The 13,167-nt window shown below is 43.4% G+C and overlaps 1 protein-coding gene across 2 annotated transcripts in view; it reads left to right on the plus strand.

Annotated features, from left to right (window-relative positions):
• ano1a (anoctamin 1, calcium activated chloride channel a) overlaps positions 1 to 11,979 on the plus strand; it is a 64,653-nt gene extending 52,674 nt beyond the window's left edge. For both annotated transcript variants that reach the window (XM_068710736.1, XM_068710735.1), the window contains exons 19-25: positions 682 to 782; positions 1,300 to 1,430; positions 3,856 to 4,008; positions 5,189 to 5,241; positions 5,331 to 5,515; positions 6,635 to 6,740; positions 8,032 to 11,979. In XM_068710736.1, coding sequence (XP_068566837.1) covers positions 682 to 782; positions 1,300 to 1,430; positions 3,856 to 4,008; positions 5,189 to 5,241; positions 5,331 to 5,515; positions 6,635 to 6,740; positions 8,032 to 8,325 — 1,023 coding nt within the window. In that variant the 3' untranslated portion in view covers positions 8,326 to 11,979. The remainder of the gene's footprint in view (positions 1 to 681; positions 783 to 1,299; positions 1,431 to 3,855; positions 4,009 to 5,188; positions 5,242 to 5,330; positions 5,516 to 6,634; positions 6,741 to 8,031) is intronic.
• The last annotated feature ends 1,188 nt before the right edge of the window (positions 11,980 to 13,167 follow it).

Genomic DNA, 13,167 nt, shown 5'->3' on the forward strand with positions numbered 1-13,167 from the left:
AGCCGTGGATGTATTAAGAACATCAGACAGTGAGTGGATAACCAGGCGGCTTGGACAATCAGATTTCCATCTGCCTTGAATGCTTCTTGGATGCATTTACACTTAGCTTTTAAGAGATCAGATAGCCGTCTGATCCGCCCGAGACGCATGAAGCCACTCGGTGTACGCAGACTATATGTAGGTTGAGTTTTAACAGCCACGCAAGCGGAGCCGGTATTGTCTTCACCTTGTGAGTTTGCGTGTGTGTGTGTGTGTGTGTGTGTGTGTGTGTGTCACGTTGGCAAAATGTGGTCCTGGAGCAACTACCACAGAGGCTGTTTTGAGTACTTTGGTGTTTGTATGATTTTGTGACCGCAATAGCATCAGAACCGTGCAAGATGCGGTCAAGAAACTTTAGAGATGTGTAGATCAAAATAAAGAAGGCTGATGTGGTCCGAGCAAGAGAGACGGAAGTAGGTAGTCTTTTTTAATGAATTTCTCATTTTGAGAGCACATGCAGCGAGGTGCTTTTTCTTTTCTTTTTTTAAAGAATATTGTAATTTTGCCGTGGTCAGTTTCTCTTGCTTGCTTACTTTTTCGCTCCCCACTGTCAACTTTTCAAACTCCCTCCTTCCCGCTGCGCTCGACCGCCTCATGTTTGACTTCCCTTTCCGATAACCTGTTCACTTCCTCTCCCTCCAGTGTGCCCATGCAGGCTGCCTCATGGAGCTGTGCATCCAGTTGTGCATCACTATGCTGGGCAAGCAGCTCATCCAGAACAACCTGTTTGAAGTCGGCATACCGTGAGTGCAGAGCTCCAACGTACACACTCACTGGCGCTGACACACAGAACAGTACGTGGGTTCGGCAAGCCACAGAACAAATTACGCTCACCCACTCAGTTGTACTTGCAACGGCGATGATTCATTGAAACGCCTGTCTGGTATTCAGACACACTTACCTGGAAATTAGGCAACACCTTGCCGCAGTCTGTCAACCTGCGAGTTTTTTTTTTGCGAGTCTTGCTTGGTTCATACAGCACACTGTAATGGAAGTTTTCTAAGTGTAATGTTCTGTATGTTTATCACATAAAACACCAAAAGCACAGTTCTAAACTGTGACACAGATATAATTCATTGTGCTAATATAAGTTAACAAATGACAGATATCCAAATGAGTGTAGCCACAATTAACCACCAATAATCAGTTTGCCTGTTTCACTATGAAGAATATCACAAATACCGCAAGTACCACAAACTGATTTCATAACAAATGTAAAAATGAATTGTACTGTATTGAGTTGGCTTCTGTTCCGTACAGGAAGCTGAAGAAACTGCTCCGGAGGAGGAAGTCGGAATTGGAGGAGGAGGTGAACAAAACGCTGCAGCGCCACGAGAGAGACCACATGCTGGGTCCCTTCGTTGGCCTCAGCCCCGAGTACATGGAGATGAGTGAGTCCAAACACGAGGCACAAACCCACAAACATACAAGACATGCTGCTCTTTTGTGATTTTCGTTTGGTCCGCGCAGGTTATTGAACGTCATTTTGATCTTTGGCTTTACACTCGTAGAAATAAAGGTGCTAAACCATATAGGAACCATATAGAAGCTTATGGGGTTCTTTGGCTTGTCTTCAGAGGAGGTTTTGGTTCCTGGTAGAACCTTTTATCAAGGTTCCACCCTATGAGAGGTTCTACAGAGAACCCTTCTATTGTGTAAAGGTTCCATCCAGGACCATCTCTGGAGGTTCTGTCCAGAGCCTTTCCAACTTCTAAGGTTGCTAAAAAGAACCCAACCCTCAGTTCTACCAAGAACCCTTTTATATTACTAAAGTTTCGTCTAGAACCTACACAGGCGGTTCTACTCATAACCTTTTTATATTCCAAGGGTTTCATCTAGAGCCTACCCAGGGGGGTTCTACCGAGAACCCTTTTACATTCAAAGGGTTTCATCTAGAACTCACCCAAGGAGGTCTACCGAGAACCCTTTTACATTCAAAGGGTTTCATCTAGAACCCACCCAAGGAGGTCTACCGAGAACCCTTTTACATTCAAAGGGTTTCATCTAGAACCCACCCTGTGGGTTCTACCGAGAGCCCACTCATATTCCATTGATTTCATTTGGAGGTGGAAATTTAGGGGACTACCAGAACCTTCCACACCCTAACCCTGGTTTTACTTTGACATGTGTGCCTGAACATTTGTAAAAGCTACGACTGTCTTCAGGAGAGGTTTGTAGTTTTAACCTTTTGTTGATGCTGCTCTTCCTCCTCAGTAACGCATTTTCCAGCTTGCCCGACGTCTGCTAGCGAATCATCCTCATCCTCATCTCTTCTGTCAGAGTGCTGTCTTCTACCCTGACTCAAAGTAGATCCTTGAGAAATGCCTGAGGGAATAAGAGCCTGGTTTTAACACCCTATCCCTTGCGGAGCACGTAATGCTGAGGTCAAACCTAACGAGCATAATGGCCGCGAGCACTTCGAAACAATCACTTTAATGTCACCTTCTATGTACCAAGTTACATCAAACACATTCAGTTCTGCTCCTGCTTCACGTCTGTCCATGTTGAGGTACAATGTGGTTGACCTTTGATTTAATGACAGCACACTGTCTGTCATTCAGCGATGTGGAAACCTCGGATAGGTCATGCTTCATGTGCACCAGAGATTTCTGGCCGTGCCTGTGCCAGTGTGCGTTTAATGAAGATCAGTAGATTAAAGCTTTTCATTTGGCTGGTCAGCGCTCATGGCTGGTGTGGTCGTGTAATTGCTCTTTTTGGATCTATATTATTAAGCAGTGCATCCCTTGAGGGAAGCAGATGATAGAGGCTGGCGGAAGCGTATAACAATACGACTGAAAGAGATGATTTAAAGCTACTTCAAGCTCAGCACTCTCACTTCTTCATGTCCTAGTTCAATATTTATCGTTTAAAAGAAAGTGCTACATTCCATGTTTAGCTGCGACCAGCACAGCGTAAAATGTCTCTCTGCTGCATCTCGCACATCGTTTTTTTCACTGCAAGTTTCAGTGCACACGATCCACACATGTCAGCGTGCGTTACACAATGTGTGTAGAGTGTGTAAGGACGAACAGCCACACAACTGAAAGACGAGTCCAGCAATGGCACCACCCTGCCTCCACCCTCTTCTCTAAACAGAGCTACAGGACGGAACATACCGCTTGTCAAACGGCTCAGCATTGATAGATGGGAGTAATCGTCACGTCGGTCAGTCAGGTGTAACAAACTATTTGGTGCCTGTGTGATATGTAATGTATTAGTATTGATCATTTAAACTAATGAGTTTTGGTTGACTTACTTTTGTATTAGTTCAGCCAGTGCACTGATCAATATTTTCACATTACCAATGGATGTGTAATTAGAAAGGAGTCGGTCATATAGTGAAGAACCCACAGACCACTAAAACAGTTCACTCAGCTGAATGCAGAGCTCCGCCAGGTGTGTCTGCAACAGCCGCTGTAATTGAATGAACGCAAACCATAAGTGACCCGTGTCTATACCCGTGTGGATAAAATGTCAGATGTTTTATTTTTGGTGTGTTCTGCTGCTCCCCAGTGACCATAGGGTAATGAACGCAGCTTTAATTTAACCGATATTTCCACCTGCTGCAGCTCCCAGAGCTCCAACTCTGAACACATCTCGTCAGTCGAGCTCTACAGCAGCTACTCCGTCCATATTTTCTGACAGAAAAGCTTAAACGGATGGTTAAAGGAGCATTCAAGCTGTTTTTGGGCACCACACATTTTACCCAAACTTGGTGGGTGGTAGTGCCCACAATCAGTTTCCCTTTTTGAAGAAAAATTACAATGTGTCCATCCAGTAACTTCTGCTAATTTCTCCTCTTGTCTGTGTATCCAGTCATCCAGTTCGGGATGGTGACTCTTTTCGTGGCGTCCTTCCCTCTGGCTCCGCTCTTCGCTCTTCTGAATAACATCATCGAGATTCGCCTGGACGCCAAGAAGTTTGTCATGGAGCTGCGCAGGCCGATTGCAGCCAAAGCCAAAGACATTGGTGGGTGTCCACCAACCCTGACTGAAATTAAATGCTTATTCCGCAAGATGTTTTCAGCTACACCGCCTTGTTTAGGCTAGCAAAATCCAACAGAAGACCTTGGTCAAGAAGGAGAGCAGATATGCAATTCATTTTGATACAACTTCACCTCACTCTGTGTGGGCTCTCAGCCGTAGAAATGAAACTACCTCAACGTACATACGGGCATGTGAATATTGCTTTAAGACAGACTTGAAAAAGTGTTTATTTGTCCTTTAACTGAAGGCTAAAAGACATTTTCATATCTTTTTTTCATTGTAAAACAGGTCTAAGTATCGAAACAGCCTGTATTAAGAATGTGCCTTTAAATGAGCCATCAGCATTTTTGTACTGTTGAGTATATATTTATTTATCCCTTGGTTGCAGTGTATGTGAATGGCATCAGCTGACAGGAAGTAAACCTGGGCCCAAGCTGTTGCCTAGCAACACAATTCTTTTGAAGCGCATTGAAACGTTTCAGACAGAGGGTGAATACAGGTATATTCAAACAGACAGTATGAGCAAAATAAAGAGTTTTATTAACATGAAAGCATGTAAGCACGTTCTAGTAAAACCCCCAAATACAAGTGTGAACCTGGAAATGAGCATGATATGTCCCCTTTAAATCATAACACTAATATATTTGATTCATTCGTAGAGCACAGAAACAATAATTAATAAGGTTAAATTGATAGGAGCAAAACAAAGAAGGAGTTAAAAGGGACAAATGAAGACCCATTAATGCAGAAACGGTTGATAAAAGTTTATAAAAAGATTTAAAAGGAAGTCACTGAAGTAACAAGACACATTTGTACAGGAGGGCTGTTCCAGAGTTTGGGGAGCCCTGACAGCAAACACACAATCTCATTTTGTTTTAGTTAGGGGGGATTGCCAGCAGTTTTGTTGCAAGATCCGAGGTTAATTGCAGGTACATATTGGCACAAAAGCTCACAGATGAATGCTGGAGTTTCAGTCCACGTCAACAGTAATATCATAGAGCAGTTCATAGTTAATGCACCCTAAAAGTAAAAGGTGACATTCCTGCAACACAATGCACAGTGAAGTCTTTCCACCTCTGTGCTTGTGCCATCTAGTGGTGGCTGGGACTCACTGACCCTATACGGACGTGTTTAATGCTGACAGTTCTTCCTTCTTTCTGCAGGCATCTGGTACAACCTCCTGAGAGGCCTCAGCAAGGTAGCGGTCATCGTCAATGTAAGTCTGCGTCTGTACGCTCACGTTAACCCTGCTTTTTTTCATGTCATGAAGGCAGTAAGCCGATTGAGCCGTTCTCCATCCCCCAGGCCTTTGTCATCTCCTTCACCTCGGACTTCATCCCACGGCTGGTCTACCAGTACATGTACAGCACGGACGGCACCATGCACGGCTTCGTCGACCACACGCTGTCTTACTTCCAAGTCAGTGACTTCCAGCCGGGGACAGACCCTTTGCAACCGGAGCACCTGGGCTACAAGGTACACGTCTGCAGGTAAGGTTTCACTTTAAAAAAGAAAAATGTAATAAAGGATTTTATGCATTAAACACAGTATGCATGTATATAACATCTCACCCCAATTAGAACTTATTTCATCATATAAAATATAAACATTTCAAGTAAATAAATAACTAAACAAAAGTAAGATTAAAGGCGAAACTTAACAGTCAACGATGAGACATGAGAAATGAGAAAATACAATAAAAATACAGCCACAGGAAAGTATGGCACACATTATTCACAATACAACTGGTTTATGTCCTTCACCTTAGCCTCAAACTTCTTCAATGCCACCATTTTGAACTAAATTTACAAAAGTATCTCACAAAATGTTAACAAACTCAAGAGGCTTTCTTCCTAACTATATAGGTGCGTTTAAAAAAAAAAAATCTTTCAACCATCTCTCATTCAACAACCAAGAGTGAGGCACCTCACATTCTTTCAGCAGAGCGCTGTGAGCGCCTCTCCTGTGGCGAACACGTGTCAACCGTCCCGTTCTCCCTCAGGGTAAAAAACGTGTGGCCAACGCCCACAGTCTGGGAATTAACAGCATTGGGGGTGTGGTCACCCAAGAGACAAAGGGCACCACAGACTTCTAGGAATTCTTTTTAACTCAACACATTCCTACAAACAATGATACAAAGTGCCATGGTGTGTATTGCACCTATAACTTCAGGAATATTAGGATCAAATCTATTGAAATATCACAGGGGTGCTCTCCTCACCCAATCATATTCTATGATTCTCACGTCCTCTTCACGGAGTCCGCCATATTGCACCACCACGTTTCTACAGTAGCCCAGAGCGGATAAAGCAAACACTGACTCTAGTGAGTGTGTCGTCACGTTTTTCGCATCCGGCCACCGTAGTTGTACACGCTCGGGGAAGTTTCAGTCGGTTGCAATCTGCAAACTCACCGCTAGTAATCACGCCGCCAAATCCTAAACACTGACCCGGCCGAAATAAAACGTCCAAGTTGCAAATATTTGAAAACGATTACTCATCATGTCTATTTTTCCTTTTGTAATATTGATCATCTAGAAGAAGGAATGGACGTCTGACAACTTGTAAAGCATTAACGAAACCTTTTGAAACGTGTCTCTCTGTCTGCAGGTATAAGGACTACAGAGAACCTCCCTCGTCCAGCACACCGTATGAACTGTCTAAGGAGTTCTGGGCCGTCCTGGCCGCCCGCCTCGCCTTCGTTGTTGTCTTTCAGGTTTGGAACCGCACGCGGATATTAATATCAGAGCGCACATGCTGCACGCCTCGACATGCTTTCAGCGCACGTTGCTCACTTTTGCCATTCATATTTTATGCGGGCAAAGCAAACAAACCAGCAAACAACTCATTTATATTCGATGAATGAATGGATGAGTGAATCGGGAGGCTGTGTGGAGCTGCATGTGTCCGTCTGCTTCTCCTCCATTCATTTCCCTGGTGTGATTGATTTCACGTTATTCTGCAAACAAGACAACAAACTGTTCACCTTGAAATAAGACTTCCACCAGTCCCATCTGCTGTTTAACGCTGTTGCTTCAAAGATGGTGCTCAATCTGACTGGAGCCACATGGGTTCTTTAGTTCCTGGCGTACGTTTTTCACCATCTGCTTGGTCCTCTTTGGACCCGATTCTCTATTTTGTAGATTTAAAATTAGAGCTAGACCGATGAATCAGTGAATATGATACAGTGTCACCTTCCTATAGTTTTGTTTCTACACTCCCGTGGGGTCCAGATGCATGCCACAACTTTAAAAACATATTTAATAATTAGGATTTTATCATTTCAAAGATTTAACTTTGTAGGTCAAAATGAGGATTTATAAACTTAATAATGAAAGTATGGCATTTAAATTCATAATTATAAGACATTTTGACAGACTAGAGAATTAACTTCATAACTTTCATTTACTATGCCAGTTAATCTGTTCATTTTCCCAACAGGAATTGGTCTGTATTACTTGTAAATATGACAAAACAAATCTCTAGTTAAAATGTAAATATATCTTTGTTTTCATTGATTCATGACTTACGGTATTTCTGAAGCTCGACTAATTCACTGGGATAGCTATGGTGAAAAAGAAGGGAACAGCTAGGCTAGCTAATGTTATCAAGGCCAGTTCTTTTGCCGCTAACCTAAGAACGTGTTCAAAATTTAATAAGAACTCACTTTCGTCTCTGAGAAGAAACAACACATCATCCTCTTAGAAATGAAACATTTATAAAACATGAACCAACGATCGCCTCAGTACACTCGGGAGTTTTAAAGCTGCGGTCTCACTTGGTCCGGTATGACCGTTAGCTTCTGCTGGCTAAAGTTAGCTTTTAGATTAGCTGGCTGTGTAAATGTCATTACAGCAGCTTGTTGACCCCTGACATGGCCGCAGATTGGCAAAGGTCAGATAGTGCTACTAGACTGGAACACCTGTGCTATGTGCTTCAACGAGACGTTCACTTGTGAGGCGTTCCAATCTGCTCTCTGTCCCCTCTGTCCCCTCTGTCCCGTGCAGAACGTGGTGATGCTGATGAGCGACTTCGTGGACTGGCTGATCCCCGACATCCCCAAAGACATCAGCCTCCAGATCCACAAGGAGAAGCTCCTCATGGTGGAGCTCTTCATGAAGGAGGAGCAGGGCAAAAGGCTCGCGGCGCGCGACAACCACAACCAGGACAACTGCACCTCCCCCTCGTCGGCCAATCGGAGCCCGCCGCAGCCCCGCTCGCGGCCCGCCACGCACGGCGTGGTCTGGGAGAACAAGCGCAAAGAGCGAGAAGCGAACGCGGCCCCCGTGTACAACCTGTAAACGAGTCGATCCGCTGCTTAAAGCTGTTAAAAGGTTAAGACGGCTATCCATAAACACGTGATCAGTTCTTAATAATTGACAAAGCTGACAGTAAAAACTGAAACGTCGGCGTGTTCACGTTAGAATTCCTTCGCATTAAAAACAGGTTGTTTGCTTCCCTTTAACATTTCTCCCCATGTTAAGTCCAATCCAACGACTATACTCAAAAGATTTATGATCACGACGCGTTATTTATTAGGTGTACTGTATTTTAGGGGAACAAGCCATTAGCTTCACTTGACTCTGGGGACATTACTTGTCAAAGCCATCGTCAATCAGGATTTCTGAGGAAACGGCGCCAAACCCCACCTGCAACCTAATATGAATAATGTAATCCTGTTTTCAAGCAGCAAGTTCATACCCGCCACCTCTCCCACGGGACCTGAATGCATCTTTCGTATTGAAGACAGCCTCCGTCCACACGGTCCCGCTGAGAAGAGGAGGACCTCTCTCCTGCCATAAAACTCAGAAGCCTTTTTTTTTTTTTTTTTTTTTTTGCACAATTATATACGAACGCAGGAATTTAATGATATATATTTTTTTGAATGCGCAAAGTGGGCGTCAGCTTGTTGGGATGAACGGCAAGGATCTGGAAGACCTGCCGTGTCGAGCGGCCTGTTGATTTGTACTATTGTCTTGTTCACGAGCGCCACTTTGCTCGTTGTTAAACTTGTTACATTTGTTACATTTGTGAGTGTGAACAGACTGCCTAACCGTGCTCAGTGGCATTTATTCCTGGAAGCACAAGTCACATTATTATTCATTCCAACTGAACTGGAATTATTAAAGCTGCAATTGGCGAGATTTACAGCACAAACACAAAGTGATGTCGGGCACCGTCTCACCTCCTTAAGTGTTTCTTAAACTGTACTAACCAATTTCTATTTATTTATTTTTTTTGCCACTTGGGGGCAGCAGAATAAGTTCAAAAACACAGCACTTGCATATTGTCACCAAATAAAGTCACTACTTGCAAACAATTATTTACACATCCAACAAAGAGCAAAGTAAATGTTTCGGGCCACCCGGTCCTGTCCTTATAGTTTAAGCAGCTGAAGATATTTTTCTCTGGCTCTTTGATTGACTTGCATTAAGCTAATTAATAACTTCCTCTGTCTGCTCTTTGCTGCTGAGCAGATAGTGTACAGTGGGTTAAGAGAGAAAACATCGACCTGGAAAGAAGGTCGACGCAAAGAAGCCTGCGGGCCGCAAAACCGGGCTGCAGCTCTTCAATGTCAATGTACGTTCACTCAAAGAGTTTGTTTTTGCCACCGACAGAATGCTCAGAGTGTCTGATAACATCATGGAAAGAACTCTACAGAGAAATAAAACATTTTCAGTTTGGTGTTATTATTGTGTCTGAACAAGTTTGGCTCAAGGAGAAGTCTCGTTCTGCGATATCGCGTCGCGTCCACATTGTCAATCTAACACTTAGCTTTCTGTGCTGGGTGACCGTGGCTAAGTGGAGAGTAGGGCTGTCTTTCCATCAGAGGGTCAGAGATTCGATCCCCGGCTGCTCAGACTAGTCTCATGTCAACGTGTCCTTGAGCAAGACACTTAACCCCAAAAATTGCTCCCGTAGCTGTGCCTATGGTGTATATAGATAGATACTGAATTGTACCGCTTTGGATAAAAGAGTCTGCTAAATGACTGTAATATACTCATTGAACTCTCACTCGCGTTTCCTCTAGTGAGATGTCAGAACGAGACTTCTCGAGTGAGATACGATAACAAACGTAAAGAAACGTTTTTTTTTCTCTGTAGGGTTCTTTCCATAATGTTGTCAGATGCTCATAAAAACAATCTGGGCATGTCAGTGGCAAAAGCGAGCACTTACGTACAGGACGGACATTGGCGGTGAAGAGTTGCCCCGAGCTGCTGCCAGCGGACCAACTACAAAAACTGCTGTCCCTGTTAGTCACGGAGACACAAAATCATGGGACAGTAGGTTCAAAATACCAAAGTTACACTTTCAAAAGCTGTGACATGTCAGTGTTGTGCTTTCATCTCGTGTCCGCTGCCCCCTAGTGGCCACAAAAACAATCAATGCATGTTTAAGTAACTGCGATCAAACTCTCTGTAAACAGGAGGAGAGTCCAGCGTTTACTCTTTTTTGCCTCACTGCGTTTTGGATCATCTGTAAGCGGAGCCGTTTACTGATGTCAACTCAACCAAATCAACGTCATTCTTGACAAATTTCTCTGTCGGACACTTTTGAACCACCGATGGGTAATGTTGGCTTTCGCAGCTTTGAAGAGCCCACAAGATGACGAGTAAATGTTTTTTTTAATTTTTTATTTCATTTAAAGAAAAACACAAAAGCATTCACACCTTTGCATATCGTCGAGATGCTCAGCTGTATTTATTAGAGGGTTTAGATTGGTTGTGCACTAAAAATAAAACTTTATCTTTAAGTGTAGCGGTACAAGTATGTGCATGGAGCGTGTGCCGTCAGGGAAGTGCATCTTGGAACAAATGGGATTGAGGAATCTTGATCTTCTTACTTAAAGGGACTAATTTTCAGCTTCTTCATGATTCCGGGAAAGCAGTTGCAGAGCGACTCTCTCACCCTGCCTTATATTCTCCTCTCTGGCTCGTTTGAGTTTTCCAAGCGTCATACGAAGGGATACAAGTCAAACCAGGACAGGCAACACTGTTGCCATTCGGCAATTTTCAAGCACAAAAGACTGAATAATATTTTGTTTTGTATTTATCAAGCTGCAAAAAAAAAAAAAAAAACACACGTGGGAGTGACTGGATACTACTTTGAAAAGACGTAAATGTGCTGCGGACTGAAAGGTGGAGTCACAAGCGCAGTCTGCACGAATCGATGTGTCAAATCCTGCCCCCCCCCCCCCCCCGCCCCGCCCCGCCCCGCTCCGCTGTAAATACATGAATCTACCCCAGATTTAAGCGCTCAACCCAGACTGGTAGAATGTATTATTCTTATTATTTTTTAATTGCAGTGATGTATAATCACTGCAAGGTCAAAAATGTGCGATATCTGTTTTTTCTAATTTCATGACAATGCATTTTGAAGTGCATTTAACGTGTTGAAAGGGTTTTGTCAGCCCGCAAGGGACCAGTGACTGATACTTTGTCCTAGTGTCTTCATTTGAATTCATTATTCTATGTTCTAGAAGACATCACTATGGACCTATTTCGCGGTATCTGGAAGGAAGCCAGACCACAAAGACATTTTTATCACAAAAGGACAGTACTTCTTTCCGGGGATGTGACTTGCTCTTTTGAGAAAAAAGACTTTTCTTTCGACCAAATCTTATACTCCGTGTGTTCGTAGGGTTAGCGTTGATATTCAGTGATAGATTGACGAGCTGCCTCGGGACATTGTTTATGTCCTCCTGATGTCACATGTGAAGACCCCGCCCACCCGATGTCCCACATGAGATGTCCTCCTGCCTCCTGTTGCCATGTTGTACAGCATCAATAAAACACTGCAAGTTGTGACATGCCTAATATCTATTAATAACATATGTCGAAGCACATTTCATGTGTGAGTGTTTATGCATGTATAACCGATTTGTCCGTGTCTGATATTTTGAGTCTTTTTTTTTTTATTTGTTTAAACTAACTGCAAATAAATGAGAGAACTACCTGGAGTGCATCTATTTATTGGAAATCCCTGCATTTCACTTTATTTTGGTACTTTGGTTGATTGCTAATTTCTACCACAGAAGTATCAACTAAGGTGGGTCTTTTATTGTATCAACCCTGTCTCCTAGGACATTACGTTTCCAACTTTAAACGTGGTTTAAGGGTCTGTGTTCAATAATCAGAGTGTTTTAATGCATGTTAGCGTGCCCCACTGGCTAGCTAACGGCCGCCGCGTGCACTGCTCTAATTACCGCGGTTTCCACTGGTAAAGCCGTCCCCACCGACGGCGTTGTCACGGAAGCGTAGCGCCCACACTCTCCGTTCCCCCTCAGATAAACAGCGTTCGCTCTGTCAGCACTGTTGCTGTAGATTGCACTGTTAGCACAAAAACAAAAAATCAAGAAAACCATGGCTTGGTAAAAGATCATGATTTTAGTTATGGACATTAACAAATTATTATAACCCAGTGAGCATTTTTCCGTTGAAAAAACGTATAAAAAAAGACTATGGTCACCCGTGGAAAGACGTCCAAAACTGGTTCAAAAGTGACGGACAGATATTTGAAGACGTTGATTAAACATTATTAAACCCTATTACACCGGGATTTGACATAGTGACATTTTTCCATCCTTTACATTGTGCTAATAATAGCATATCGTTATTTTTAGAGCCTATCTAAGAAACCACATCCAAATATTACCACAAACAAAAAACAAATGTGTGTTTATGCAATAAATGTCGTGCCTACATTGATGGAATTGTCATATGCATCACAACCAGTTAGTTCCTATACAGTGAAAGACAATTAACATGCAGAAAGCCAACACAACAGGCTATATATATAAAATATATTCACCCAGGTATGACTGAGAGCAGGTAAGAACCAAGAAGACTCCAGTTAATACACACGCACACACACACACACACACACACACACACACACACACACACACACACACACACACACACACACACGCACACACACCTATTTTAGGCCGAATCCCAGTATCCCCCCTAAAGCCTCAAACCCTAACCCTGAAGGACTTACTGACGTCTCCTGGTAAGTGGTTGAGTGTGAGCGAATGAGGCCAAATCCCAATGTCCCCCCTTTACGGACTCACGGACTTTGAGGCGCGCTCCCGCGAAGTGAGGGTTTAGGGATGTCCCACTGTCAAATCCTCAAGTGTT

The sequence above is a fragment of the Cebidichthys violaceus genome, unplaced genomic scaffold (genome assembly GCF_023349555.1).
Source record: "Cebidichthys violaceus isolate CVI_PGR_0920_01 unplaced genomic scaffold, fCebVio1.0.p SCAF_16, whole genome shotgun sequence".
NCBI classification, from domain to species: domain Eukaryota; kingdom Metazoa; phylum Chordata; class Actinopteri; order Perciformes; family Stichaeidae; genus Cebidichthys; species Cebidichthys violaceus.